The sequence below is a fragment of the Phragmites australis genome, chromosome 1, assembly GCF_958298935.1.
Source record: "Phragmites australis chromosome 1, lpPhrAust1.1, whole genome shotgun sequence".
Taxonomy (NCBI): domain Eukaryota; kingdom Viridiplantae; phylum Streptophyta; class Magnoliopsida; order Poales; family Poaceae; genus Phragmites; species Phragmites australis.
The window spans coordinates 45818912-45845635 of NC_084921.1; the positions used below are offsets into that span (position 1 = coordinate 45818912).

The following is a 26724-nucleotide window of genomic DNA, read 5'->3' on the forward strand; positions in this document are numbered from 1 at the left end:
CTAATATAGCTGGTTTCTGGATATCAATTAGGTGTCCATATAAAAAAATTGATATGATAAGCTATTTAAAAAGAAAGGAGATATGTTTTTTCTTACGAAAGAAATTAGTTAGTTGAGCTATACAGGATGTAAAATATCTTATTAAAACGGTATAGTTTATTTCCTATACTCTCTTCATAATTAGTTAGTTGAGCTATACAAGATGTAAAACATCCTATTAAGACATTACAGTTTATTTCCTATACTCTCTCTCCACAATTAGTTGAGCTATACAAGACGTAAAACATCTTATTAAGATGTTACGGTTTATTTTCTATACTCTTTCTCCCCACATTTGATCACCTGCGCTCTCCATAAGCCCTACTCATCCCTCATCTCCCTATAAAACAATAGAGTTAGCCAAATAACTAAAATAATAGTTTTAATCATACTACATGCAATTATTAATTATCATAAGAGATATATAAAAACAACATATAAACACCATACATTATAAACTTATTTCTTAACATTAATTTCTTACTAAATATCACCTAATAAACAAAGCATCGGGAGGCTTTGTAGTGGCTGAGTGCAGAACAATTGCAGCTGCAGCCTTGGTGTCACCGTGCCAAGCAAACCTTGATGCAAAGTCCAATCGATCTAGATCTGCATTTCCACTTTGTCCAATCAGCTGACAGTATTAGCTCCACTGCGATACATCTCCGTAACCTCACGAGTCAAAAGGTTTTGGCAGAACATGACTGCCAATGCCAAACACGGATTGCTTGGGTTCAGAAGTACATCCAGTTCGTCCTGCTAATGGACAATGTCAACTGTGTACGTCCTACTGGATTCCATGGCAATGATGCATTACACAGGGAAAATAAACAGACTCCAGGCCCCAACATATAACTTGAGACGAATGCCAAACACAGTTCAGAAAGCACATCAGAAGGGAAATATCATAAACGAACCCAAACAGCGACTATTGTTTTTTAGTCTTAGACAGTACCCCAGACAAACAATATGTTCACGCAGGTAGCGCTTACAAACCATACTGAAAGGACAACTTACATCAATAAAAAACTTCTCAATCCAATAGTAACTCAAACGTTCAGACAAAGATAGAGAAATCTGATATTATGATGACTTCCAAGCTTCAAATACTTGGTATCATGTGATTGAAGACAAGCATTTATGTGTTGCCGCCTAAAATCCGTGAATCTTGATGCTCTCTTTCTTTACAATTCCAGCCTAGCCAAAACAGATCATCAGATGAACTATGAACTACAAATATAATAATGAACATTGGTATAATATAATTTACCTGGACTAGGAAAGTAGCAACATTTTTACGCTGATCACCTTGAAGTTGAATGACCTGTAAATACAGCACATGATTCATCAGTATATACACATTCACACGACAGAACTTAAATCTAAAGAAAGTGGGCACTCTGAGTACTACTTTGTACCTGGCCCAGCTCTGGATCCTGGACTACAGTACCATTGCAACAGAATTCCTTTTTGAGATCCTTGAGGATCTTGTTATAGCTGTACTCTTTTTTCAAGCCCTGAACAGTTGTCAGACTCTTTCTTCCGTTGCGCTGCTGTACGCGCACATGCACATAGTCCTTTGATCCAGCACCAGCGCTGGAGTCATCAGCACTTGCCTCTGCAAACGGATCTGCATGGAAGACAGGAAATTATCAATTTCTTGGTTTAGGGTGTGCTCAAGCCATAAGTCAAATTTATCTTATTTACATCGGAGGCAAACCAAAAGAGCAGAATTAATTAAACCTAGTAATCCATGATTGTAGTAATGCACATATGCATCAGTGAGGAGGTTACTCATAGCCCTTATCCACCGTGAAAAATGCATATTACAACTGACAACTAGAGAAAATGCTACAATGGAAGGAACCAATGCATAATCGAGGAGGTTACTCATAGCCCTCATCAACCGTGAAAAATGCATATTAAAACTGACAACTAGAGAGAATGCTACAATGGAAGGAATAGATAAGTTACTTGGGGTAAGAGTAAAGAAAAACTGAAAGGGAGTTATTCTCTGTGGAAGTGTGGAGGCTATTTAAGGATGATAAAAATTCTATTTTTCAAGAGATATTGTTATAAAAAAAAGTGCATACCAAAAGCAGATGGAAGCTGGACGTCAAGATCAGACATGAAACTTGGCTGTTGAGTTTGATTAGTGCCTGAACAGATCAACGGTTTGACTTGTCGGTCTGGATGTGTGAGCTGCAAACAATTACAATCAATCACCTAATATCCAGAGTACAACTGAATTCATTGTATTGAAAGAGGTTGCATTTTGAAATAGTCAAGCAAACCAGTTCTTCACAGCAAAAAAGAGATGTTACATTGACTCAAAAACAGAAAAATTACAGAAGTGAACAAATCTAACAAGATAATACCTATAAGAATGATCAAGGAAATATCTTGAAACCAGAAGCCATAAACAAGCTGAATGGACACTGAAGCCACATGAATATTCACATAGGTAACTGATGGCTGTGCTCTTTAGGTTCATAACCAAAGTGATATAAAGAACAACGGCATTAAAAAAGCCACAAAGTCCAATGAGTCTTTCGGGAAGAGGTTCCAAAAGGATCAAAAACTCAAATAAATTCTCCACTTTGGTCTATAACTAGTCTAGACGGGCAACAAAGGTTTATAAACCTAAACTAGCAGAAAAAATGTCAGGCAACATACCTAAAGCGTCAATTTACCTACGCAATGGCATGAGGTGACTTAGTCACTTAACCAAACCTAGTCCAACATGGCAATATCTCTTACGTCATTTACAAACAACAATCACCAAAACTCTAGATTTTAACAATTGGTTTCGAAAGAATCAAAGAATACTACATTCTGAAATTGGATCAGTGAGAAGAAACGCCCAATTCTTGGCCACGTCCACATACTAAAACATTATACAACAAAATTCGCCGCCTCATACACTACAACTGTTCCCGTAACATCAGCCAACCAGTTCCTAAATTCCAATAAGATAAGCTCCAACGTCGATCATTCAAAGCGTCAGAGAATAGCAAAATCAAAATATATAGGCCTCTCAGGACCACAAGGATCATCAAATCAACGCGTTCGTTTACAGTACACAAGCGAACAAATCATATCCAATCACGAACCCTAGCCCAAAAAAATTCCCCAAAAATCAGACAATCCAGGGGCCAAATCAAACCAGAGCCAACCCATCCCCAACCCAATCACCACCCAATCGGACACAAAATTCAACACCTTAACAAACCAACACATCAATTCCTCCAAACAACCCCGAGATCGGATGGGTTCGGGGCGAGGTTATAACCACACAATCCGACCAGAAATCAATCGCGAAACGGAGCCCATCGCTGAGGCCTCCACAAATCTAAGGTTGGAAACATGGAGCTAATCGAGGGGGGGAGAGGGGAGGAGTAGGAGGTCACCTCGGTTGGTGGTGCCGAACGGAGGACGGAGAGCGAGCGAGGCAGGCGGAGGAGGGGAAAGGCGATGCGACGACCTGACCGTGGGAAGGGCTCCCTCTGTTTCTGGCTCCTTCCATTCCAGCTCCTACTCCCGCTTGAGTCCTTTCGTGGGCCTTCCGAGCTTTAAGGCTCATGGAAACCATGGGCTGGTCTCGTAGAGAACTTCTGCTCCGTCCGTTGGGCCAGTTGGCTTCTGGCCCAGCTGCTGCACATGAGACGCGCAATGGAGGCCCAAAGAAAACGCTGTCCCCGATAGACCGGGCTTCTCGATGAAGCGATTTCTTTATTTCTTATTTCTTAAAAAGAAAAATTGTAAAAGTAGATGTCCATTTTGAAAAATCGCATATCTATCACTATCAGACTTTATACAATAAAATTTTTATTTTTTTATTAATTTATAAGTAATTATTTAAGTTGATTTTTTTAAAGAGCTAGATTATAGTATGCTCTACACCATACTTTTTTTTTCAAAAAAAATCATGACTATTTCATAATGTTTTGAATTTTGAGAGAAATGAAACGTAATATTTTTTATGTTTAAACATATCACCTGATGGAAGAATGATAGGCACCTTCCACCCTTCCAATGAACAATAATTGTCTAGATATGCAATTTTTCAAAATGAACTCTCATTTTTGTAATTTCCAATTTAAGAAATATAAAAATAGAAAAGTTCTCGATAAAGCCATGAACATCTTATTTTTGCGCCACAGTCTTGCATAATGCATCACTCTCTTTTTTTGGGAAGGGATAAAATTATATTAAAAAGAAAGCACATTACATCCTCATATTACAACAAAGACCCTGAGGAAAAAGAAAATAACATTGAAGTCCTTCTGGGTCTCCTCCATCCCGGACGAGTAAGGATGCAGCTAGCATAAAATTATGCGAGTATGGTGGCATCAATCCTTGACTTTTGCAACAACAGAAATGGTTGCAAAGAAGAGGTCGTAACCAAGATTAGCAAGTAGCGTCTGCATGTATGTTTCTATCCATTGAACTTGCCCTGTCTCTTTTTTGTAAGGGATGAGAAAAAGTGGTCAGGACTGATGTAATGTTAAGCGGTCACGGCCTTCTAATCCAAATCTTAATCGCGAAGGAAAAAAAATATGCTGAATAAATGGAATTGCAATGCAGGTCTACCTACTCTTTGAAACCTTCTTGATGCTTCAGTATATGCTCGGTTTGAGGGATTAGACGGTGACTGTCAACGGACCGAAATGAGTTACCAAACAAGTGTAAGAAGACGTGAAGCTTTAAGAGAGTTTATATGTCTATCACTCGAAACACGTGGCTTTTAGGAGAGGAGGGACGGGGGATGATGAAGCCACCTCGGTTGGTGCCTTGGTGGCACGGGCGGCGAAACGGGGCCGAGGCGAGCAGCGAAGAAGAACCGGAGAAAGGCGATGATGTGAGACGGACTTGGGCCAACTCGAGTCCCACGCGGGCCAACGTTTTTCTTAATAGGAGAGCTGCCCAATTATATTAATAGGAGGAAGAGCTTGATGAATTGATATGCTCAATTAATTAAAAGAAAATCAAGTAAAAATCACAAAACACAATAAACTAAAAACCTAGCTAAACTAGTCTTAAAACGCCGCGTAGACAACCCAACACAAAAACGTTGAACTCAGCTTTCCTTATGCTAGGATGATGAATCACCGTACGGCCAAATAAAAACATTTCAAATGCAAGGACTAAATCAATCCTTGACTTTTGCAAGAAAAAAGCTTACAAAGACTTACAATTTGTAGGCAACTATTCCAGCTCCAGAACGTAATCAAGGTACAGGGCTCCCTTGATAATTATGGCCTTGATCCTCAACTGCTCCCCTGATAGTGAGGTCCCAATTTAAGCTTTGTCCTCGGAGACTTCGCAGCGCGCTAGCTTCTGTGCTCCAAAATTGGTTGGAAATTGTAGCAGATAAACTAGTTTAAGAACCAATGCAAAATTTCTAAAATAGTTTTTATGAAATTTTATTTAATAACCAATGGGTTTTTTTCCTTCTAAAATAGTTAAGGCTAAAAGAATGGCATTGCGCATTTTCATTTTCCTTGGAGAAGCTATCGGTCCAAGTATCTCAGACGTGCAACTGTCATTGTGCTGATGAACTGAGTAACCGCGATTTTGGGCACTTCACGAAGATCATAACGTTTGATAAGCTAGATTGCTAGAACTTACATCGGAAAATAAAAAGTAATGGCTAGAACCTCAGCACAGGGGGGGAAATGGGGGCCAAGTGGTAGGATTGATTTAATGTTATGAGATCACGGGCTACTAATTCAAAATATTCACGGTGAACAGCATGAACGGGTTCATGACATGCATATATGACATCAGATCAACAACACATGCAAAAGACCTAATCAGAGGAGCACCATACGGAAGTTCAAAAGCATCGCAGATTTTTTCTTCAGTTTGCTCCTCCACAGCTCAATGTTGTTCATCTATACCTCTGGAAAGAAATGCTGTTCGTAGATTCGTTCATAAGCAATCCCACTGCATACTTCTGTTGGTAGTTTTTCACTTTGTACTTTATCGAAGAACTGTTATAGTGGGCTGAGCCAGCCATGAATTGCACTTTAGTCTTATATGCGACCATCACTTACATGTTGATTTATCATGCAGCCGTCAATTGCACGGGACTTGAGATCAATCGATTTGGTTATACCCTTAACGTGGTTTACAGTATGTAGTGTCGAAATTTTAAACCCACATTAAGGGCATGTTTGTTTTCAACTTTTGATTGTGGATTGAAACAGACAGTCTGATTCTACCAATCGATTCTCAGAATCCAAAGCTACCTTTTTCATTAGAATCCATAACCTGCCAGTAAAGAGCTTCAGTGGATTCTGATAGATCATGTTGCGGTGTTGCTACTAGGAATATTACAGACATTACACATTTTTTGCTAAACCATAATCCAGAGTCAGAGTTAATTTGGAAAAGCCGCAAGAAAAACAAGCAAGCTCTAACTCGTTCAAACATAATTGAGGTGCTTGAGAATCAGGAGAAAGAAAGAAAGATGCACAGAGGACGGAGTTATGAGGACTATAGATAACGTATAATTGGTCAAATAGACGAAAATGCGCTAAAGGGCAAATTGAAAAAACATGGACTTATAGAGAGTTCGAAATGGCTTTCCCGTCAAAACAACATTAGTTGGTAAGAAGAGTAAAAACGAAAGGGATACAGGGAGGTAAATACATGGGGTTAAGAGTCTTTGTGGGACTATCCTCCTACGTTGACAGAGAGAGAACAGAACCTTGATACACGGTTATAAATACCGGCCCGTTGCACCAACGAGCAACAAACACGGCATTGGGAAAATGGGGTTCTATTCTTCTTCGCGTGGCCTTGTACCTTCGGCTCTACTTCTATGCTTTTGCATGCTGTTACTCGGAGTAGATGGAGGATCTCGAAGGGTAAGCATACATGCTTGCTGATTCTCCTAAACAAGAACATGCCTGCTAACAGTTTGTTTCAGTGACTAGCTTAAAGATGTTCCTAAATCCTAATCCGCTATGTTTGTAGCTTTATATCGTATACCTAGGCGATGTGAAACATGGACACCCGAACGACGTCATCGCGTCGCACCATGATATGCTAACTGCTGTTCTTGGAAGGTATGTAACTTCTGCCAGTTACGCCATTTCCTTTCGCCAGCTGATTTGTTATTTTGTTTGTGGCCACTTCCTTTTGCTTGCTGATTGTTTATCTTAAAATTCCTTGAGTGAATGATACGTAATTCATGATTCACTGCCATAGCTTTCTAAGGTCAGTACTAGGCAATGTTTTGTAGCTAAGAGACTAAACCGCATGCGTGCGTAAAATCTTGAACTTTCAGCAAGGACGATTCTTTGGCCTCCATGGTCCACAACTACAAGCATGGTTTCTCAGGCTTCGCAGCAATGCTTACTAAAGACCAAGCTGAACAACTTGCAGGTTAGGCTTATGAGCTCTTGTGCTCAATCAAGACATCCCCATCTGTACTCGGGGCTCGAGCAATATCAGTACACAGTAAAACTGACCCTGCCGTCGTGGTCTTGTTAACTCTCCAGAGTTTCCAGAAGTCATCAGTGTCCAACGAAGCAGAAGGTACACGACGGCGACCACTCGAAGCTGGGACTTCCTTGGTCTGAACTACCAGATGCCCAGTGAGCTGCTCCGTGGAGGCAGATATGGAGAGGATGTAATCATCGGGGTTATTGACACCGGTTAGTAGCCAATCTTACTTCTTAAGAATCTGGACGAAGTGGTTTGGCTCAGAAAACATGTCATTTGGCGCCACTTCTTGTGCACCCGACGGTGTTCTTACTGCAGGTATCTGGCCGGAGTCGAGAAGCTTCAGCGACGAGGGGTACGGGCCGGTGCCGTCACGGTGGAAAGGCGTGTGCCAAGTTGGAGAGGGCTGGGGCAGCAACAACTGCAGCCGCAAGATAATCGGCGCACGGTTCTACAGCGCCGGATTGGACGAGGAGGACATCAAGATCGATTACCTATCGCCCCGGGACAAGAATGGCCACGGCACGCATACGGCGTCCACAGCTGCGGGCTCGGTCGTGGAGGCGGCCAGTTTCCACGGCCTCGCCGCAGGCGTCGCGCGCGGCGGCGCGCCTCGTGCTCGCATTGCCGTGTATAAATCCCTCTGGACGAGTGCCGCCGGCGGAAGTGTCGGCAACACCGCCTCCGTGCTCGCGGCCATCGACGACGCCATCCACGACGGGGTAGACGTTCTGTCGCTCTCCCTAAGCGGTGTGGAGAACTCGTTCGGTGCCCTGCACGCCGTCCAGAAGGGGATCAGCGTCGTGTACTCGGCCGGGAACAACGGGCCCACGCCACAGGTGGTCTGGAACACTGCTCCTTGGGTCATCACCGTCGCGGCAAGCAAGATTGATCGGTCGTTTCCGACCGTGATCACGCTGGGGAACCATCAGGAGATCGTGGTATGGAACACAACAGCAATAAATGAAAATATGTAATTAGTAACGACTCATGATTCTTGACTCTGGAGGATCTTAAACAAGCTCTGTTCATTTTGCAGGGACAGTCCTTGTACTACGGAGGGAAGAACTCATCAATCAACAGTTTCAAACTTCTTGCATTCGGAGGCTTGTACGACAAATTCTTGCTGCTTAATTTGTTTGACTACTTCAGGAATTTCTGAAGCTGATAAGATTGTTTATGTTTGTCCTTGGTTAGATGCACTGCGAGTGCTCTGAACGGCACGGACGTGCGAGGGAAAATTGTGATGTGTTCATCTCTCCGCCCGTCATGGCTTGCGCCTTTCCTGACCGCGTTGGAAAACGTCCGGGATGGCGGAGGTTCCGGTCTCATCTTTGCTGAATATACCACGGACCTTATCGGTGAAACTGCTGATTGCAAAGGCATTGCGTGTGTTCTTGTGGACTTGGACACTGCCAACCAGATCAAGAAATACATGGGCGACGCAAGGTAACCTGCATCCTTCTGGACCTTCACTGGTTGGCATGCAAGCTAGAAGGCCCCGGTTGACTGCATCCTTCAGCAATGAGTTGAAGCTTTTCTCCGATAAATTTCTGACTTTTTTTAAGCAGGTCTCCTGTTGCAAAGATTGAACCAGCACGCACAGTGACAGGTGAAGAGGCACTGACCCCAAAAGTGGCAGAATTCTCCTCACGAGGTCCATCCATCCACTACCCTGAAGTAATCAAGGTGCCTGCAAAAAAGAATGTACAACTCCACTGGTGACTGAGCCATTATATTGTCATCTCACTGCAGCCTTGCTTCCTTAACAGCCTGACATAGCTGCACCAGGAGTCAGCATCTTAGCAGCAGAACGAGATGCATATGTATTTAAATCAGGGACATCTATGGCAGCACCACACGTAGCAGGTGTCGTCGCGCTGCTGAAAGCCCTGCGCCCAAATTGGTCCCCAGCTGCACTAAAATCAGCAATCATGACCACTGGTAACATAGTTCATGCCAACCAGAATTCTGAACACCACTTCTAATTCATGTCAAGGCATCTCAGCTTTTGTCTAACCTCTGTCACATATTGCATGGTTCAAGCGTCCGTAACTGATGAGCGCGGCATGCCGATACTTGCACAAGGATTGCCTCAAAAGATCGCCGACCCATTCGACTATGGAGGGGGGCACATAAACCCTAACAGGGCAGCTGAGCCTGGCCTGATTTACGACATTGATCCAAGTGATTACAACAAGTTCTTCGGGTGCACCATCAAGAAATCCGTGCGGTGCAATGAAACAATGTTACCTGGATATCACCTGAACTTGCCGTCCATCTCTGTTCCAGATCTGAGACGTCCCACTACCATATCGAGAACTGTTACAAATGTAGGCGAGGTAGATACAGTTTACCATGCTGCAATCGAAAGCCCGCCTGGAGTCAAAATGGACGTTGAGCCGTCAGTTCTTGTGTTCAATGCTGTAAATAAAGCTATCACATTTCAGGTGAAGTTATCGCCTATGTGGAGGTTACAAGGGGACTACACGTTTGGAAGCCTTACTTGGCACAATGGCCAAAAGACAGTGCGGATTCCAATTGCAGTCCGGATGACGATTCGTGATTTCTATGCAGATGTCGCGTAACTGGGATGAAACATCCAGGCAGCATTGTAGCGTTCTTTTACTTTTTGAAGGAAATATCATAGTGTTATTAGCACTGTCCAGAAAAAAAATAAGACATGCCAAGTTTCACTAAGGCTTTACTTGTATTTATTTTCTTTATAGCCAAATAGCTGTTGCTGTGTATGTGTATGTTATACAACTCTAATAACCATATCAAAATCTAGTTGCAGCTGCACAAATCCTTACAATTGAAAATATAGCTGTATTTGTTATACAATTATAATTGCTAAAGTGAAGCCAACAAATTAGATAAAGTCACGACCCCTTAGCCAAAATGTTCCCCCAACCCAGGAGTCAAATCGAGCCAAGGCCAGATCAACCCATAGCTCCCCTCTCCGACCCCAGAACCACTGAATCGAGCCAAAATTCTAAGTTCTGCTTGGCTCGGAGCGAGACCACGTTCCAACGATCCAACAACTTGATCACAAATCAATGCGAGATGCAACCCATCATCCAGTGATTCAGAAATCCAAGCTCGAAAACATAGATACTAATCGGGGGAGAAGAGGGACGGGGGAGGAGGTCACCTCGGTTGGTGCCTTGGTGGCGCAGACGGCGGAAGGAAGCCGACAGCCGAGGCGAGAGGCGGAGAAGAACCGACGATACGGCCGGAGAGGAGATGAGCTTGGGGGCAACTCGAGTCCCATCGCGGGCCAATTTAGGCCCACCAATACTATGGGCTGATATCTTGTGAAACATATGATCAACATACATCAGGAGTCAGGACTGAATTTTTTTTTACATTTTCTAACTTAAATAATTAAATAAATAGTAAAGTCTATTTATTTAATTATTTAAGTTAAAATTTTCATCCTGAGTCTATTTATTTAATCATTTAAGTTAAAAAATGTAAAAATAAAAAAATAGTCGCGTTATGCACACCATCCACGTTCACATAGTTCATTGGTTAGCCCAAGAAACCCAGCTTGCCCGACTAGGTCTCCAAGCATCTAATTCAACCTCCACCATTGCCTTCTTCCTCGTCTCCAGCGAACATTTAATCATGTTGTCACCATAGCCTCTTCCTTCTTCTCTGTCTCTGGTAGCTCCCACGCTGAATCCGTGACCGTCGCCCCTAACCTGTTTTCAACGGGATATCGACGATTTGCCCCCGTCGCCAACCCCGCCCACCACTCTGACAGCACCGCCCCTGCCTCGCTAGAATGCCACCTACCATCGGCCATGTCGTCGCCCCCGACCATATCTTTAAGCCCGCCCCCACCGAAACCCTAAGGGCAGAGACACCATGGTGGCGGTGGGAGAAACACGGAGCATGACGGCGCGCAAGGGTTTTAAGGTCGAAAGGACACGTGATAGATAGAAGAAGAAGATAGAACCATACCCTTCTAGTTTCTTGCATATGAATCTTGAAGTTGATCGGGCCGAGGCCCGATCGATATATAGTAATGCTCCTATTGTTGTCCTGGCAAAACTTTAAATAAATCATCGTATGACTAGATTAAATTCTTCAAAATGGAAGGACTCAACCAAACCTTGACTTGACTAGATGATTAAATTTTTCTCTCTCTACGGGGGTGGGCCGTTGGTTACGGGGTCCCTTTTGGTCACCAATTTACCTTTGCTCGTCGGACTTTTATTTTTTAATATATAATCCAGCTCTCATGTCAGTTCCGTTTTAAAAAAAGTGTTTATGGAGAAGCGTAATTTGTAGCTGTAGGGCGCGTAATCAGGTTTAGCGGGTGTCGTTTGCCTTTTTCTATCTATCGGTTGAATTTGCCCACGCGTGTCTCTTTTTGCAAGGGGTAAGTAAGAAATGAAGCTCCCCCTATGTCATGGAGGTCAACTCGTTCGGCGCCCTGCACGCCGTACGTCCAGAAGGGGATCACCGTCGTGTACGCCACGAGGAACCTTGGGCCTTGGCCGCAGGTGGTCCGGAACATTGCTCCTTTGGTCATCACCAAGGTTGTTAAAATCGTGATCCTAGTCGCAGATCGTACTAACCTAGAACCACTAACACCAATACATTACTACAGAAACTTCCTTCACTGTAGGCTTCAAAACCCCCTTCACTGCCGATTTTAGAGACAACAATGGGTAACGAGCAGTGATAGTTGGGGACTATCACTATCGGCTTCGTGGACCGATAGTGGAACGGGTTATCACTGCCGGCTGAAGGATTCGGCCAGCAGTGATGCCCTGGGTATCACTGCCGACTGGTGGTTTCAGCCGGTAGTGTTGTGCCCCCCTTCTATTCCGACCTTGTCCTCCCTCTCTGTCCTTCCTCTCTCTCCTCGATCTCTCCGTCTCTCTCCCACTCAATACATGCATAAAATGAGACATATGTAATGTAAATCAATAATAAAGGTACATTTATTAATACATAGTAATTCATGTCACATATATATACATAATAGTTCTCACAGGTCATCACCCGAAAAGTCAGTCGAGTTGAGCCAGTCCAGTATCCCTCTACCTCTCCCGCGATGAGGATCGCGTTTCCGCGCGGACGGCTGATGGCATCTGTACGTGCGGGGACGCGGGGGGGGGGGGGGGCGATGGTGGTGGAGCGGAGGACTCAGCCACGCCTGATTGACTGCAGCGTCGCCTAAGCTCCAGGTTTGCCGGCGTGTCAAAGACATCAAAGTCCGAGTCCTGAACGCTAGTACGGTTTGAGCATTCGACCTCCTCCACAGCGCATTAACGGGCACCCTCTCATCCTCCTCCTCCTGTGTACGCTTACGGGAGGCTGCTTCTTGCTCCTCCGCAGCGCACAACTGACGGGCCAACCTCTCATCCTCCTCCTCTTGGGCGCACTGACGGGCCACTGCTTCTTGCTCCTCCTTTGCATCATTGTTGAAAGGCCATTCTGTCAAAGAGTCATCCGACAATACCAACTTCGAAATACACCTTTATTAATACATAGTAATTCATGTCATATATTAATACATATTAATTAATATCCTTCATTAAAATGGTGTCATTTGGCGATATGTAAACCGTCTAACCCTCTGGTAGACTTCCACATTGTCGCATAGTCTGTACTAGAAGGTACGGTGTAATCTGAAGGTTTGTCACTGGTCGACGGCACGATCGGTTCATGAAACTCGCTGTTTGGATTGATAACATGTTCCATGAAGAATCCGGCGATCTGTTCTTGAAGGGCATTTATTTCTACAGGTTATAAATTTTTTGTGCGTAGTTTGAAGAATCGAAAGAATTAGTCCTTGAATACGTGTAGAAATTAAAAAGAATACATCGATATGTTATTTTATACCTCAAGATCATTGAACTTGACAGCGTCTTCGTCCGGGCTGAATCCATGCATGAAAGTTAGAACATAAAACGCGCAGAGATTCTTGCTGGGTGGTTACCTCATACACTTTCAAGAGGAAATGATTCGTCAATGGAACGAATTGAACCTTTTTATTCAGTAGAAAATGCAAGACATGAATATTCCGTGTGTACCGAAAAGTCGGTTTTTACATTATACTCCTTCCTAAATGGAAAGTGAATAACACTCTTTTTACAGTATCTTGTGTACGCTCTGTACGTGAATATGAATACTAATTAAACTTAAATGCAATCGTCAACACGATGAAATGATCGAGTTTACCTATTTAGCATGTCGATGAGGTTTTGGTAAGTCGTCTGAGCTCTCTTTTGTGGGTCAAGACAATGATCTTACTCAAGTCTGGGTGAATGACAAGGAGGATCCAATGAAAACTGCAGGAATATTATGTTACCATAGCAAATTAGAACTAGAATCGAATTGCCTATAAAAGCATAACGCCCAAGCGCGCAAGCACGTACTCATATATGTAGGGTAAGAGTATAAATTTCTTGTATTAGTGATGAAACAGACACTTTAATATGTAGTTCTCGGTGAAGTTTGGACTCTCCCTTACAAACGTCTGGTTCACAAGTTCAGGATTGTTGAATCCTATTTTACCATCAACTTGTTATATACATGCATGGTTCTCTATTTTACGATCAACATGTCTCCGTCTTCTCTTTCAATGTATTGCCCTTCCTGTACGATCTCAGCTTCACCGTGCTCGGTTCAACGGGTATAGCTACGCATAAAGCCCCTTGGCATCAAGTGGGAATGTATCTGTTGGGTGGTGAAGAATTACCTGTTCTCGCAATCGACGCATGGACAACACATGTATTGAGACTGTGTATTTGACTTATGCCCCGTGAGTGCTACCAGAAAACCCTCCACGCCGTTCTTGTACTCTGCAATCACACGGCTCGTATCGTATATCCATCTTCTGTCCATCTATAATTATATCATTATTGTAAATCCAAATTCAAAATATCTAGAAGATTTTACGATCACCAACAAATAAATCACCTCGCCATCTCCTACCGGCAATTGGCTAAGGTTGGAGGAGCAGCCTTTTGTATGATTTTGTGTCCGCTTCCGTTGAGTATTTGTTGGTGTCATCCCTAAAAAAATTCTTTTATTATTCAACCCTTATATTGGAAAAATGAAAAATAAATATGCTCATACCTAAAGTTTCTATACTGGAGGTTGCTAATTAAATAAAATATAAAAAATACAATTAGATCTTGCTACATACCTAAATATCATGGTTAATTTTTATAATTCATTAAGAATAAAAAATAAATATGCTCATACATAAAATTTTTCTATTGTAGACTTCTAAATTTATTCATATGGGCAAACGAAGAGGAAAGAATATATTTTGTTTGGATAGCTAGAGAGAGCTCATCTAGACCTCCTTCTTGATCAAAATTGAGCTTGAGTGGTGGGAGAATCAATGCGGGAGAAGAGATGAAGTAGTTGTTGCCATATGAGATTTTGTGAGGGAGAGAGTACTGAAATGACTCTGTTAGCTCGAGGTAGAAGAAGGTGGGGAAGATGACGATATCACTGCTGGCTCATATAATCCGCAGGCAGTGATGTAGAAATATCACTGCCGGTCAATAGATTAAACCGGTAGTGATGAGGTGTGAGTGCATTACTGCCGGCTCAATCCATCAGCTGGCAGTAATGACCTTATCATTGTCAGTTCATAAGCCACGATGGCTGATTCTTCTCACGCAGCTAATGAACCGGTAGTGATACTCCATCACTGCCGGCCCATGAGAAACCGGTAATGATAGACCGGTATATAAACTCAGTTCTATAGTAGTGATTCCACTCAAATGAGTTGTATCTAGAATCGTGTTGCTAGTCATATAATTGTGTAGGATCATTGTAGAATTATGGTAGGATCATGATAGAAACATGAACTTTCTCATTTTTTTTGAAAGATATAAGTATTTTGTTGTGTCATACATCTCAATCCAAGTTTAAATAAATACAGTGTATCACTATTTTAGATAAAGATATTGAGGTTTGAAAAATTATATTATTTTGTTTATTTATTTCATAGCATATATGCCTTGTAATGGCATGGTTGTTAAATTTGCTACATTATAGAATAGTCCAGATGACAGGGAATCAAAATTTTGGTTTTATTCAAGAATAAGATAGATATTTATTAATCAAATTTGGTTCCAAATAACCAATGTATCTCTCTTGAAATACATAAAAAATAGAAAAAATATTGTAGAATCGGATAGAAAAAAATATACATGGGCTACGCAAGGTGACCTGCATCTTCTGGACCTTCACCGATCAACTGGCATTGAAAGCTAGAAGCTCCAGGGTCCTCTGCAACGAGTTCAGGTTTTTTCTCAGGTAAACTTCTTGACTGTTTTAAGCAGCTCTCCTGTGGCAAAGATCGCACCAGCGCGCACCGCTACAGGTGAAGAAGCAGTGCTGGCCCCAAAGTTGCTGCATTCATTCTCCTCAAGAGGTCCATCGATCGACTACCCTGAAGTTATCAAGGTGCCTAGACAAAAGAACGTAACATTGTGAATCTGTGAGCATCTCACTGCAGTCTTGCTTCCTTCACAGCCTGACATAGCAGCTCCAGGAGCCAGCATCTTAGCAGCCAAAGAAGACTCGTATGTGGTTGTCTCAGGGACATATATGGCAACAACACACGTAGCAGGTGTCGTCGCGCTGCTGAAAGCTCTGCATCCAGACTGGTCACCAGCTGCACTAAAATCAGCCATCATCGCCACTGGTAAAAAGCTCGTCCTAACCAAACTCACCTGCTCTGTGACACACATAGTCGATGAAAAACGTAATAGCTAAATCCATAAAATTAAAAATAATTTTAGAAATTAGTTCATCATATAAGAAAAATATTAGTGAATTTTACCAATTTTTTGGAGCAACAAAAGTTCTCTGTTTTGTACAAAGAAGATAAGAGAAAAAATTAGAACTATGAACAATATTTCTGGCGTAGTCAAGGGGTGTATATGTTTGAATTCAAATTGAATAAAAATAAGAATATCATATAAAATGAAAAAATGCATATAAATAGAGTATTATAAAGGAACTCACTTTTTCATTATATAACCTAGGGCTGAAAATAATTTTATATTTAGTTCATCAAATAAGAAGAATATTATTAAAATTTTCTAGATTTTTGAAAATTTATTTGAGGTCCTAACAATTATTAAAAGTTATAAGTAATTCTTTTTTAAGAAATTTAGTTTAAATTTGACATAGGTTTTTTTTGAATCCAATTAAAATGGATTACACATAGATTATGAAACACGTACAATATTTTTTAGAATTTTTAAAGCAACATAAGATCACTGTTTTATACAAAGAAAATGAGAGGGAAAAATAAAACTATGAATAGTACTTCTGGTATAGTACTGTTCATACGGGCTTAACAGACCATCAGAGAGCGGTAAGGCACTACCATGATACTATGGGTGCTTACCTCTCTCTCAATGGATGGTAAAGGTCTAGCCGCCTCATAAGAGGATGGTAGTTATCTATTTTTTAAATATTTTTATGGGATCTATTTATTTAAATATTAATATAAAAATATTAAAAAAACTCCAACTGATTCTGCCTGCAGTTGGCAGTGGAAAGTGGGCCGTAGGCCTTTCTCGTAAGGCCTTGCTATCATCCAATTGTGAAGCCTTTCAGCCTTGATCCAACCTGGACCAACATCTTCCCTCAAAAAGAAAAGAAAAAAAACGGACGCCCATTTTGATAAACCATATACAACCAACCGTTCCCTGCGGTTCTTCACTCCTGTTGCGAACATAATGATGGTCGATGGTGGCTTTCTTTTGGCTTTGATCTCGTCTTAGAGAGAGAACGGATCCTTGTACAGCCTCCACAGTAGAAAGTGTCATGCCAGACTTCTATTTCTTTCATAAAAGGACGTTACTTTCACCCCATAAGTTTGTTAGGATTTCACAAAGCAAAGTTCGATGGCTCTAGTATATGTTCGTTTGCGTAGGCCCAAGCTCAAAAGAAAAAGGAAAAAAAAGAGAGAGAAAAGTCTGACATACTCTCCACCAAGCAGCAAGCACAGGAACCAACTAACGCAAGAAATCGAACCGTGTGTAAGGCCAACTCCAGCAGTGAAGGTACAGTGCTACAGTACCCGTAAAGTACACTGCTCACAGGGACTGACAGGGGACTGGAGGCAGAAAAACGCGTCGGATACTGTAGCAGTACTGTAGCAACACTGTTCACGGAGGTTGACAGCGGGTCCGGAGCGAGAAAAAGAGAGTTAGAAAGTAGGAAATAGAGTAGCTGCTGAAGATGAAAAAATAAGAATACTGTAATAATAATAGAGGATGCTGTAATAGTATTTTTAAAAATAAAAATTTAAAATAACTACTAGAGGTGACCTAAAGTCGGCAAGTCGTACCAGCACGAACTAACGATGGACCTACCTGGCACGTGCTTGTAGACCGAGTCGGCAGAGGAAATGTACCAGGGAGCTTCGCTATCAAGGATGCTTGAGTATTTTATATTGCAGTCAATGATCACCTGATCGGATAAACATAACACGCCTTTGGTTTATCTGTGTCAAATCTAACTTTAAAAAATCGTTCATTCTACTAGAGGGCAAACCTGGCTACAAAATTCAACAAAACCTAAAGATAACAGCAATGATCAGGTGCAACGTGTTCCTACAAACTTGTCGACTCGATTTTTTAAAATAAAAGACCTAGTCAGACAACAAGATAAGAAAATTAACACAAGTAGTGTACATATTTGCATCAGGGGCTGTTTAACACAAGTCAAATATTGGTCATTGTTAAAGTCAAAATTTGACAGCCTGGCCAAAATACGGTCGGCCAAATCGACCGCTCAAAACTTGCCATGGCCAGAAAATTTCCGACGCACCCAAGGTTTGATTTCAAACCAAATGCTACCCAAATCACTGAGCATGACCAAAATTTAGTCCGTGTTCCTTGTGTCATCAACCAAACAGGCCCAGGGAATTTAGTCTGGCTTCCTTGTGTCATCAACCAAATCTACCGCTCAAAACTCGCCACGGCCAAAAAAAATAAAAAATAAAAAATAAAAAAAAATCAGACGCACCCAAATTTTGGTGTCAAAACAAATGCTAGCCAAATCACCTGAGCATAACCAAAATTTAGTGCGGCTTCCTTGTGTCATCAACCAGACAGGCCCAGGGTGCCCGGATGATAATAATATCAGACCTGTATGATGTGGATTCGTGGTGTACATACTACGGCACTGCGCCATATTTGTCAACAGATCAGGGCCGGTCAACTCTGGATCGTGCATAAATAGACCCAGACGCGCAGCTAGTTGGTTCGACAACGAAGGGAAGAAGAAAGAGATCACTCACCACGAGTCGCCGACCGAGTGCTTAGCCAGAAGCCATCCATCAGGATTCGGAAGATGAGGCGGGTCCTGCCACTGTGCGCGCTCCTCCTCGTCGTGCTCCTCTGCGCGGCGAGCCTCGCGGACGTCACGGAGGCGAGGCGCGGAGGCAGAGGGAGCCGCGGCACCTACATCGGCGGCGCAGGCGGAGCCAGAGGAAACCACAGCGGCGGCCCCCGCGGCCTCAGCGGCGGCACCTGGACGGCGTGCGTCGGCTCCTCGCTGCTGGCCGCGGCGGGCATGCTCTTGTAGGCTCTCCATCGTCACGCTGCATCGACGTACGTTTATGCGTAGTTGCTGCTTATAGATCGAGTGGTGTCCGTCCTGTCGCCGTAATTGGCCGGGACAGACTAGTGTGATTAGTGACTGTAAATGTACCAATTTTTTGTGTTGATTTTTTATGTATACATACGCCTGCAAATTTGTGAATTCGATGCAACAATACTGATCAAGATTATTACTTTTTTTTTAAATGCCAATCCAGATTAATTTGTCAGTCTTTTAATTACTTAGAAAACACGCGCCATAATCTTCCTTGCCTTCAACATTAGGTGAAGTGCGAATGAAAACTCCCTGCTAATATTGCATTCCACCCCGTGGGGCTCTGGTCCTGTGAGAGTGTTCAGGGGTGCAGGCTAGCACATTTTGATCCGGTGTACATCGTCTTGCCAGCCTACGATCACATAATAAACTTTCAATTGGTAATTTTGGAAGTTTCAGTTGCATTTTTTGTTAGCCAAAAATGGACTTTCAGCGGTTCAGCCCAAGAAAAAAAGGACTTCAAGAAAGCTGGCGATCAAAGCATACCAGTAGAAAGCTGGCGATCAGCAGTATTTAAGTTATTTCAGGAACAAGTATTGCAGACTTTAAACTGTTACCTATTCTGCTGTGGTGATGATTTCGAGGAAAAGATGTACACAATAAAAGCTCATGGTAAGCATCACAAACATATTGTCAAATTCTCTCCAATGGAATCAAGAGTCAAATGCAGCTGCAAGAAATTTGAATTTGTCCGTATTCTATGTTCTCATGCACTGATGATACTCGACATCAATAACATCAAAATAATTCCTGAACAATATATACTTAAGAGATGAACAATTGATGCTTAATTCTTACATATAAGTAGCAATCCTAAAATGCATGATGATCCTAAAATAAATCTATCAAATCGCTACTACGCATTGCTGCCCGAGCTGCTGAATCCGACGAAACATTTTCTGTGTCCACTAAGTGTACCATGAAATTAGCTGAGGGCATGGAGAAGAGCTTGCAAATCAGGTCTGATCCGGACTTAAGGCGCTTCCTCTACTTCACAAGGTTTGTCTTCACACTACTATATGATTAATAGTTCAATAACTGCTCGTCACAATTTAACCTCAGCACCTACAAATGTCACAGCTTCAAAAAAAAAAAGGAAAGAGAAGACTAGTAAGGGAAGGGGATCAAACTCAACGCGAAGGAAATCCGTGGGTCAGCGAGACCTATTGCTGGTTTAGAGAAATCATCACGAAGAAGGAAAAAGATGAAGAATGATTTTGATATGGCACAACCACCACCACAAACACATGCAACAGCAATGGTATAATGATCCTAAAGCATTGCCAAATTTAGATTTTTTTTTCCATCAGTCATGTTCCTAATATCCCCCCCCCCCTCCTATTTAGGGTCATTTGGAGATTCCGAATAACCAAAACTTCATGCATGCATCAGAGTACAATACTGCTATTGGTGCTTCAATGCGCTCGTCTTTGGTTACATCTATGTCAGTATCCCAACAAAATCAAGGACTGCAACAACAGAGGTCAATTAAACCATTTTCTGCAGATTTCTACAACATGTCTCAGCAAAATCATGGACTGCAAAAATATAGTCCAACTCAACCTTTTACTATAGATTTCTACAATATGTTTTCTTAGTTCATATGTAATCATCCATTTCCATTAGGGTGAGAAAACTTGTATATTTTTTATATGTAGGTTACTAAAGCATTATACATGTTAGGAACTATTATGACCATCTGGTTCTTATGCAGCGTGCCACTAGCGATTTTGTTCAACTGAACTTTTTTCTAAGAGATTGTTTAGACAATACAAGTGCTATTAGCATATATCCCTAACTAATGTTTTTTCATGTCAGGATTTAGTACCAAATAAAAAGAAACAAAATATACTTCAATCCTCTACCCCACAAAAGGATCTAGGGATATAAAAAATCGCACAAGCGCATGTGAAAGGAACAAGAATACTAACCATGAAAACCTTCTGCAAAGGAACAGTTAAGTGGATGCGTGGGTTATAGTTTTAGATCTGGTAGCAGATGTTGTGGAAGAAATCCGAGGTGATAAGCTTCTAAGCTCCATGTTCGGCACCTGCGACCAATTCGAATAACAAGTATCCTGCGATGTTGCCAACCAGCAAGCTAGATGCAGCTGCTTCAGGACAGCCACTATTGGTGTGAGCAGAGGCGAAGGACTCCAAGCTCAACAATGGGGAACGAGAGAGAAAAGAGCCACGTAGCGAGAGCAGGAAAATGGAAGCAGGGAAGCCGCGTCCCAGTAGATGAGTAGAATAACAGAGGACATTACGAATACGGAAAGATATCCTCTGACGGAATTACATAGGCAACGTGGCCGCTGACACGTGCACAACTCAGCCCGGAAATACAGTGTTGCTTTGCTTTGGCTTTGCTGAATTGGTCGGAAGGATCCACAATCCAAACAAGATAGACGCGGTCGCTTCTCGGAAACTAACGATGGCGGCGGCGAGCGGGATCGCGGCGGTGGGCGTGATCGGCGCGGGGCAGATGGGCTCGGGCATCGCCCAGCTCTCCGCCGCCGCCGGCTGCGCCGTCCTCCTCCTCGACTCCGACCCCGCCGCCCTCTCCCGAGCCGTCGCCTCCATCTCCGCCTCGCTCCGCCGCCTCGCCGCCAAGGGTCAGCTCTCCCAGGTGAGCGCGTGGAGCTCCGAATCAGCCTCCACGGTGGCGCTTTGCCTTAACAGATTTTGGTCTCGCTTGGTCTCAGGCCACGTGCGAAGACTCGATCAAGCGGATAAGGTGCGTCTCCAGCGTTCAAGAGCTCAGGGACGTGGATCTTGTGATTGAAGCCATCGTCGAGTCCGAAGACATCAAGAATAAGCTGTTCGTGGAGCTGGATAAGATCATGAAGCCCTCCGCCATTCTTGCGTCGAATACTAGCTCCATCTCGATAACCCGCTTGGCTTCAGCTACCAAACGCCCCTCTCAGGTGATGAGCAATCCGTCATCTATCTCTGTGCCAAGAATTTGAATTCCGTCTTCATGATTGTGTTGTGTTTCATGCTGCAGGTGATAGGCATGCACTTTTTTAACCCTCCTCCGATAATGAAGTTGATCGAGATTATTCGAGGAGCTGATACATCAGAAGAGGTTTTTGCTGCGGTTAAAACTTTTTCCGAAAGGTACTAAAGCTTTGTGCTATGTGTTTTCGCCTGATATTGTGTTCAAGTATCCAAGCTAATTCTACAATCAGTTCTGTTCATAACTAGTGACACAAAAGGAGTGAATATGTCAAAAAGACATTGAGTTTGCTTCATTTCAGAGTTCTGAAAGTCTAGGTCCCGAATTGACACTATGAGCAGTATTCACCAGGTCGAAACTTCTGACAAGTGTATTAGGTAACATAGTTTTTTTCCTGTCAACACAAATCTTCAATTCCCACACGATTGTGCCACTTTAAGAATTGTGCCCATACAACTGGATGCACAGGTTTTAGAGGAACGCATACCTTTCTCTGCACGACGCACACCTATCTTGGATGTTGATAGCAGCTAGTGCTAGAGTCTGAAATTATAACTCTGTCTAATCTGTAATGTCTATATTACTGGACTTGTTACGCTTGTGATTGCCTGGTGATTTTAAATTTCCAGGATTGGGAAGACTGTCATATGTTCACAAGACTACCCTGGATTCATTGTGAACCGCATCCTCATGCCGATGATCAATGAGGCATTCTGGGCACTTTACACCGGAGTAGCAACCAAGGAGGACATTGATGCAGGGATGAAGCTGGGCACGAATCATCCAATGGGTCCTCTGCAGCTTGCCGACTTCATCGGTTTGGATGTCTGCCTTTCAGTACTTCGGGTACTTCACAACGGCCTGGGAGATAACAAGTACAGCCCTTGCCCTCTTCTTGTTCAGTATGTTGATGCTGCACGACTTGGAAAGAAGCGTGGACTAGGTGTATATTCATATGGGCAAAAGTCTTCCTCCGTCAAGCCAAAGTCATCTCTCTGAACATTAGAGCAGCTTCTGTAAAATAAATGGAAACTATGTATGTTACTTTGTATATCAGTGAAAAAAAAAACACACAAAACTTGCAGAGGTCCAAGGTTACAGGGTCATGCAGGCTTTGCTGCTATATGTAAACATCGGGCACTTCATACCTTGCACCGATGTGGCCTCCTGGACTGAACTTCGTATACATTATAATTTTTCAGACATTCAGATCGTCAGATATATCTGGCCAATTAGTTCCAGAAATTATTGTTGTGCCATTTGGTCAGCATTGGTGAAAAAATTGTATGAAGGATGGCCTTGAAAATAAGCACGGCGAGAGCAGAAACGCACCCGGCGTTGCTGCCGCTGTACACTTGCAAATGCCGCACGGCAAGGGCGACGAGGAAGGTGAGCTAAATGGATCGCTGCCAGGACCGGCCTCCCCTGCAGTACTGATGCGATCTATACAACGATCCTGTGAAGCCTGTTATAGGAGAAGACACGTCGGTATTATCGTGCAATAAGCAACCAAGGACTAGCAAACTGATGTTCACGCACAGGATATTATCAAAAGATATGCATTTCCCTGAACGAAATTGAGTTTAGATACAGAATATTTCTCTCTTGCATTCCGCCCAACGATAAACAACAAATCTCCACATAACATGTTTCTCCCCTGTACTCTCCTCAGCACAAACCACAGATCTCCACACTAACTGATCTGGAGAAGAGAACCCAGTGAATTGTCCTCAGTGTGAGCAGGATTAACATAGATCACTATGCTATACTCTTGGATCCACTTGAGTCGTCATATGGATCAAACTTTACAATTCTTCTCGCATCAGGGAGCAAAGGGTGCTTGATAGGTTTGTGTCCCTTCTTGTACCAATAACTGATGATGTATGCCTCCAGTTTCCTAACCTGAGGAAGCAGAATACTGAACCACTAGGAACTATACTACAGATGGGCCGTATACATTATTAATAAACACAATCACACAATGTGCTTGAAGAATTATCTTTCAGGAATTAATTAGAAAACCAATTATTTTGACAAATAATGGTAATGTTGACGAACTTTTAAATCATGCCAGCTAATAAAAATGATCTTGTTTGTCAAATGCAGTGTGACTGAATATAGATTAGGATACTTGATGTAGAGTTTGTGCTGATGGAGAACTTTGTTTAAAGAACTAAGACATTAAAGAGTGTTTAAAAAGTTCCAGCTTTTGATAAACACTGCTTCTTTGTAAATTGCAGCAGAGCACATTGAGTGTGAAGATACTTTGCTTGATAAATGGCAGTTAGTAGCACAGCAGTCGAAACATTTTTTAAGAGATCGATCGCATCCAACCAAATAACTATCGCTTAATACTAGAACAATCATCACATGGTATTCGACTCAAAAACCCTCAAGGGATTGGCTATCCATTCAATGGCACTATCATGTACCTAGATATTAAGCCAGAACATTCATGGAGAAAGCGGCAAGCTAGTGACTTAAGAGAACAAAGTTTATGTCTGGCATTAAAATAATTTTATTTTCAAGGTACTAAAGATGATCTCAGCTTCACAGAACAAATAGAGAACATACCATTCTGACAATGTAAGATTCATTAGCGAAATTTAACGGTTCTGTCAATACTGTAAGAAAGCCATTCCTGTTTCCATAGACCACATCAGTGAAGTAACGATCACCAACCTGGAGAGGTGACAACCAAAAATTAGAAAATTGTAACATATTTTTAGTAAGAATGGTCATAACTCACAAGTCACGACCATCCTCCTACCAGCACAAGATTTGAGGCTGAACAACCAAAGTAACTCTCTATTTCCTTAGCTGTTCCACCTGGTTTCTTTATATCTGCAATCAATAGAACAGATGCATAAATGTATTATCTCCATCATCTGTTACATGATCAAACGATGATTCAGAGCTCCAACTTCTATAGGCAAAGACAAATCACGAGAGACCGACACAGGAACATTTAAAAACATTATGAGGTGCATCTTGATACCTAATATATATTCAGTACAAGGAATAATGAAAAGAAAATGTAGTAAACAATGCTGACCTAACCATGAGATACGAATGGACCATTCAGGCAACAAATTAGCTCCATCCAATGAGTCCCCTTCCAAAAATTAGACATTTTGCTTTAGACAATAGACTCCCTACAATTTTTGAAACTCCCATTCCCACACAATCCCAGAATCTAGTAATATCACTTACAAGTGAACCAAGTTAAGAATGACGAGATCAAAATTGCCAACAATTTGAATCGAAATACAAATTTGCCAACAATTCGAATTAACATTATGACATAGAGAGTTAAATCATCGAATAGAGATCCTTCGAGCTTTGAAGTCGCGGGTTTAAAAGGACAGACACAATAATAAGTAACGAGACTGCACTTGCCATGCCTGATCACATGAATCCCCTCGATGGCCGCCTCGATCACCTTCGCATCCACCCCATCCGGATCATACTCCTTCAACCCTGCGCCCACCCACGAACACATCAATTTCATTGACACAAAGAACTTTGGCCAAAAGTTTCGCCCGAATTCGGTTGGTAGGAGCAGCCAATCCAGTGCAGACCTGCGGAGTTGCTGTAGATGGCGAGCGCGCCGGGCGGGAATGTGGCGCGGCACTGGTCGAACGCGTCGGCGAGCGGCGGCCAGAGCGCGGGAACGTAGGGCGCGGTGAGGGTGTTGTCCTTGTCGAAGACGACGCCGCGGAATCCGGCGTGGCGGAGCTCGGCCCAGTCCAGCCACCGGATGTCCTGCAACGACACGTGCGGCAGCGCCAGGCGCGGCTCGGACGCCGCGACGGCCGCCACCGCGGCCACGCCGGCCGGGTTGAGCCGCTGCCCCAGCGCGCGCCGCCACCATGCCGCCGCGCCCATGGTAGCCGCTTTGCCCGCGGAGGCGGTGCTACTGGTGGTGGTGGTGGTGGTTGTCGGGTCGGTGTTAGGTTTTGCGGTTCTGGGGGTCGGAAGCGCGGTGGGACGCGGAGCACGAGGGCGTAGTGGCACCACCGGCGGTGGCCCCAGCATCAGAACGGGGGCGCTATGAGCCGGTTGACGCAAGGTGTGGGAGCAAATTACAAATTCGAGTATGCTGATTTTGCAATAACTGATTTCATAAACCTACCTATCGAGGGACATGTAAACAGGGTTTATAAGGTCAACTCCAGCAGAGCAGGAGCGGCATCGGCGGGTCGTATCACTGTACCAACGATTTTGCATCTCTTGTCATCCCACATTCGTCTCAAGCGAAGGAGGCAAAGTTGCTTTTTTCGGTGCTACAGGGAAGCATGTGGCAGTCGGGATCGGTAAATTTGCTGATGTAAAAAGAAGTTAGTATCATTGTTCACAGAGTATGCGTGTGGTTCGAGGGGAGGAGGAGAGTAATGAAAGGTAGTAAATATGGTAGTTGCTGAAGATGAAAAAAATAGATGATACTGTAATAGTATTATAGGGGATACATTTTTAGAGTATCTACTAGAGTTGGCCTAAATATATTTAATCTTCGAAAATTGGCCACTAACAATTACCAAGATAACCGCATAATAATTTGATGGAATTCGATAGAAACCGATCGAATTTCGTCAATTTTTTATTTTTTAAATT

The 26724-nt window shown here is 42.8% G+C and overlaps 5 protein-coding genes and 1 long non-coding RNA gene across 8 annotated transcripts; 3 read left to right on the forward strand and 3 right to left on the reverse strand.

Annotated features, from left to right (window-relative positions):
- Positions 1–917: 917 nt before the first annotated feature.
- LOC133922337 (protein translation factor SUI1 homolog) lies at positions 918–3603 on the reverse strand. 2 transcript variants are annotated; one of them, XM_062367632.1, is made up of 5 exons: positions 3450–3603; positions 2133–2241; positions 1458–1669; positions 1310–1363; positions 918–1236 (listed from the first exon to the last, which is right to left on the reverse strand). In XM_062367632.1, exons 2-5 carry the CDS (start codon positions 2167–2169, stop codon positions 1192–1194), a joined length of 348 nt encoding a protein of 115 aa, XP_062223616.1. In that variant the 5' UTR covers positions 2170–2241; positions 3450–3603; the 3' UTR covers positions 918–1191. The 2 variants fall into 2 exon arrangements, with proteins under 2 accessions (XP_062223616.1, XP_062223623.1); XM_062367639.1 differs by having other exon boundaries at positions 2133–2265; positions 3450–3585.
- A 3185-nt stretch (positions 3604–6788) lies between these two features.
- On the forward strand, positions 6789–10300 carry LOC133922352 (subtilisin-like protease SBT3.8). Its single transcript, XM_062367651.1, has 10 exons — positions 6789–6914; positions 7024–7115; positions 7337–7434; positions 7551–7706; positions 7813–8435; positions 8534–8604; positions 8692–8943; positions 9066–9183; positions 9267–9438; positions 9541–10300. The coding sequence occupies exons 1-10, from the start codon at positions 6819–6821 to the stop codon at positions 10080–10082; spliced, it is 2220 nt and encodes a 739-aa protein (XP_062223635.1). The 5' UTR covers positions 6789–6818; the 3' UTR covers positions 10083–10300.
- LOC133922362 (uncharacterized) lies at positions 8455–10792 on the reverse strand. 2 transcript variants are annotated; one of them, XR_009910452.1, is made up of 3 exons: positions 10649–10792; positions 9748–9873; positions 8455–9659 (listed from the first exon to the last, which is right to left on the reverse strand). It is a non-coding gene; the product is annotated as an uncharacterized LOC133922362 (long non-coding RNA). The 2 variants fall into 2 exon arrangements; XR_009910451.1 differs by having other exon boundaries at positions 8455–9873.
- A 1117-nt stretch (positions 10793–11909) lies between these two features.
- On the forward strand, positions 11910–19304 carry LOC133885316 (uncharacterized). The gene is made up of 2 exons (XM_062325012.1): positions 11910–12044; positions 18757–19304. Exons 1-2 carry the CDS (start codon positions 11910–11912, stop codon positions 19081–19083), a joined length of 462 nt encoding a protein of 153 aa, XP_062180996.1. The 3' UTR covers positions 19084–19304.
- A 2155-nt stretch (positions 19305–21459) lies between these two features.
- Positions 21460–23342, forward strand: LOC133922369 (uncharacterized). Its single transcript, XM_062367677.1, has 4 exons — positions 21460–21780; positions 21857–22078; positions 22159–22271; positions 22740–23342. The coding sequence occupies exons 1-4, from the start codon at positions 21586–21588 to the stop codon at positions 23107–23109; spliced, it is 900 nt and encodes a 299-aa protein (XP_062223661.1). The 5' UTR covers positions 21460–21585; the 3' UTR covers positions 23110–23342.
- Positions 23343–23653: 311 nt separating this feature from the next.
- Positions 23654–26243, reverse strand: LOC133922373 (phosphatidylglycerophosphate phosphatase 1, chloroplastic/mitochondrial-like). Its single transcript, XM_062367688.1, has 5 exons — positions 25692–26243; positions 25510–25590; positions 24881–24954; positions 24685–24792; positions 23654–24012 (listed from the first exon to the last, which is right to left on the reverse strand). The coding sequence occupies exons 1-5, from the start codon at positions 26146–26148 to the stop codon at positions 23869–23871; spliced, it is 864 nt and encodes a 287-aa protein (XP_062223672.1). The 5' UTR covers positions 26149–26243; the 3' UTR covers positions 23654–23868.
- Positions 26244–26724: the final 481 nt, after the last annotated feature.

What these genes read in the sequence shown, in the direction of transcription:
- LOC133922337 (XM_062367632.1), bottom strand. Translation starts at nt 2,169, where the DNA reads ATGTCTGATCTTGACGTCCAGCTTCCATCTGCTTTTG. An exon ending in CCAGCTTCCATCTGCTTTTG is followed by an intron (nt 1,670 to 2,132) that starts GTATGCACTTTT and finishes TCTTCCATGCAG; the next exon opens with ATCCGTTTGCAGAGGCAAGT. An exon ending in TTGCTACTTTCCTAGTCCAG is followed by an intron (nt 1,237 to 1,309) that starts GTAAATTATATT and finishes TGTTTTGGCTAG; the next exon opens with GCTGGAATTGTAAAGAAAGA.
- LOC133922352 (XM_062367651.1), top strand. Translation starts at nt 6,819, where the DNA reads ATGGGGTTCTATTCTTCTTCGCGTGGCCTTGTACCTTCGGCTCTACTT. An exon ending in CTAACTGCTGTTCTTGGAAG is followed by an intron (nt 7,116 to 7,336) that starts GTATGTAACTTC and finishes TTGAACTTTCAG; the next exon opens with CAAGGACGATTCTTTGGCCT. An exon ending in ATCAGCAATCATGACCACTG is followed by an intron (nt 9,439 to 9,540) that starts GTAACATAGTTC and finishes GCATGGTTCAAG; the next exon opens with CGTCCGTAACTGATGAGCGC.
- LOC133885316 (XM_062325012.1), top strand. Translation starts at nt 11,910, where the DNA reads ATGTCATGGAGGTCAACTCGTTCGGCGCCCTGCACGCCGTACGTCCAG. An exon ending in CTCCTTTGGTCATCACCAAG is followed by an intron (nt 12,045 to 18,756) that starts GTTGTTAAAATC and finishes ACGCGCAGCTAG; the next exon opens with TTGGTTCGACAACGAAGGGA.
- LOC133922369 (XM_062367677.1), top strand. Translation starts at nt 21,586, where the DNA reads ATGGCGGCGGCGAGCGGGATCGCGGCGGTGGGCGTGATCGGCGCGGGG. An exon ending in CCAAGGGTCAGCTCTCCCAG is followed by an intron (nt 21,781 to 21,856) that starts GTGAGCGCGTGG and finishes GCTTGGTCTCAG; the next exon opens with GCCACGTGCGAAGACTCGAT. An exon ending in CTACCAAACGCCCCTCTCAG is followed by an intron (nt 22,079 to 22,158) that starts GTGATGAGCAAT and finishes TTCATGCTGCAG; the next exon opens with GTGATAGGCATGCACTTTTT.
- LOC133922373 (XM_062367688.1), bottom strand. Translation starts at nt 26,148, where the DNA reads ATGCTGGGGCCACCGCCGGTGGTGCCACTACGCCCTCGTGCTCCGCGT. An exon ending in CATCTACAGCAACTCCGCAG is followed by an intron (nt 25,591 to 25,691) that starts GTCTGCACTGGA and finishes GGGTGGGCGCAG; the next exon opens with GGTTGAAGGAGTATGATCCG. An exon ending in GATTCATGTGATCAGGCATG is followed by an intron (nt 24,955 to 25,509) that starts GCAAGTGCAGTC and finishes TATTGATTGCAG; the next exon opens with ATATAAAGAAACCAGGTGGA.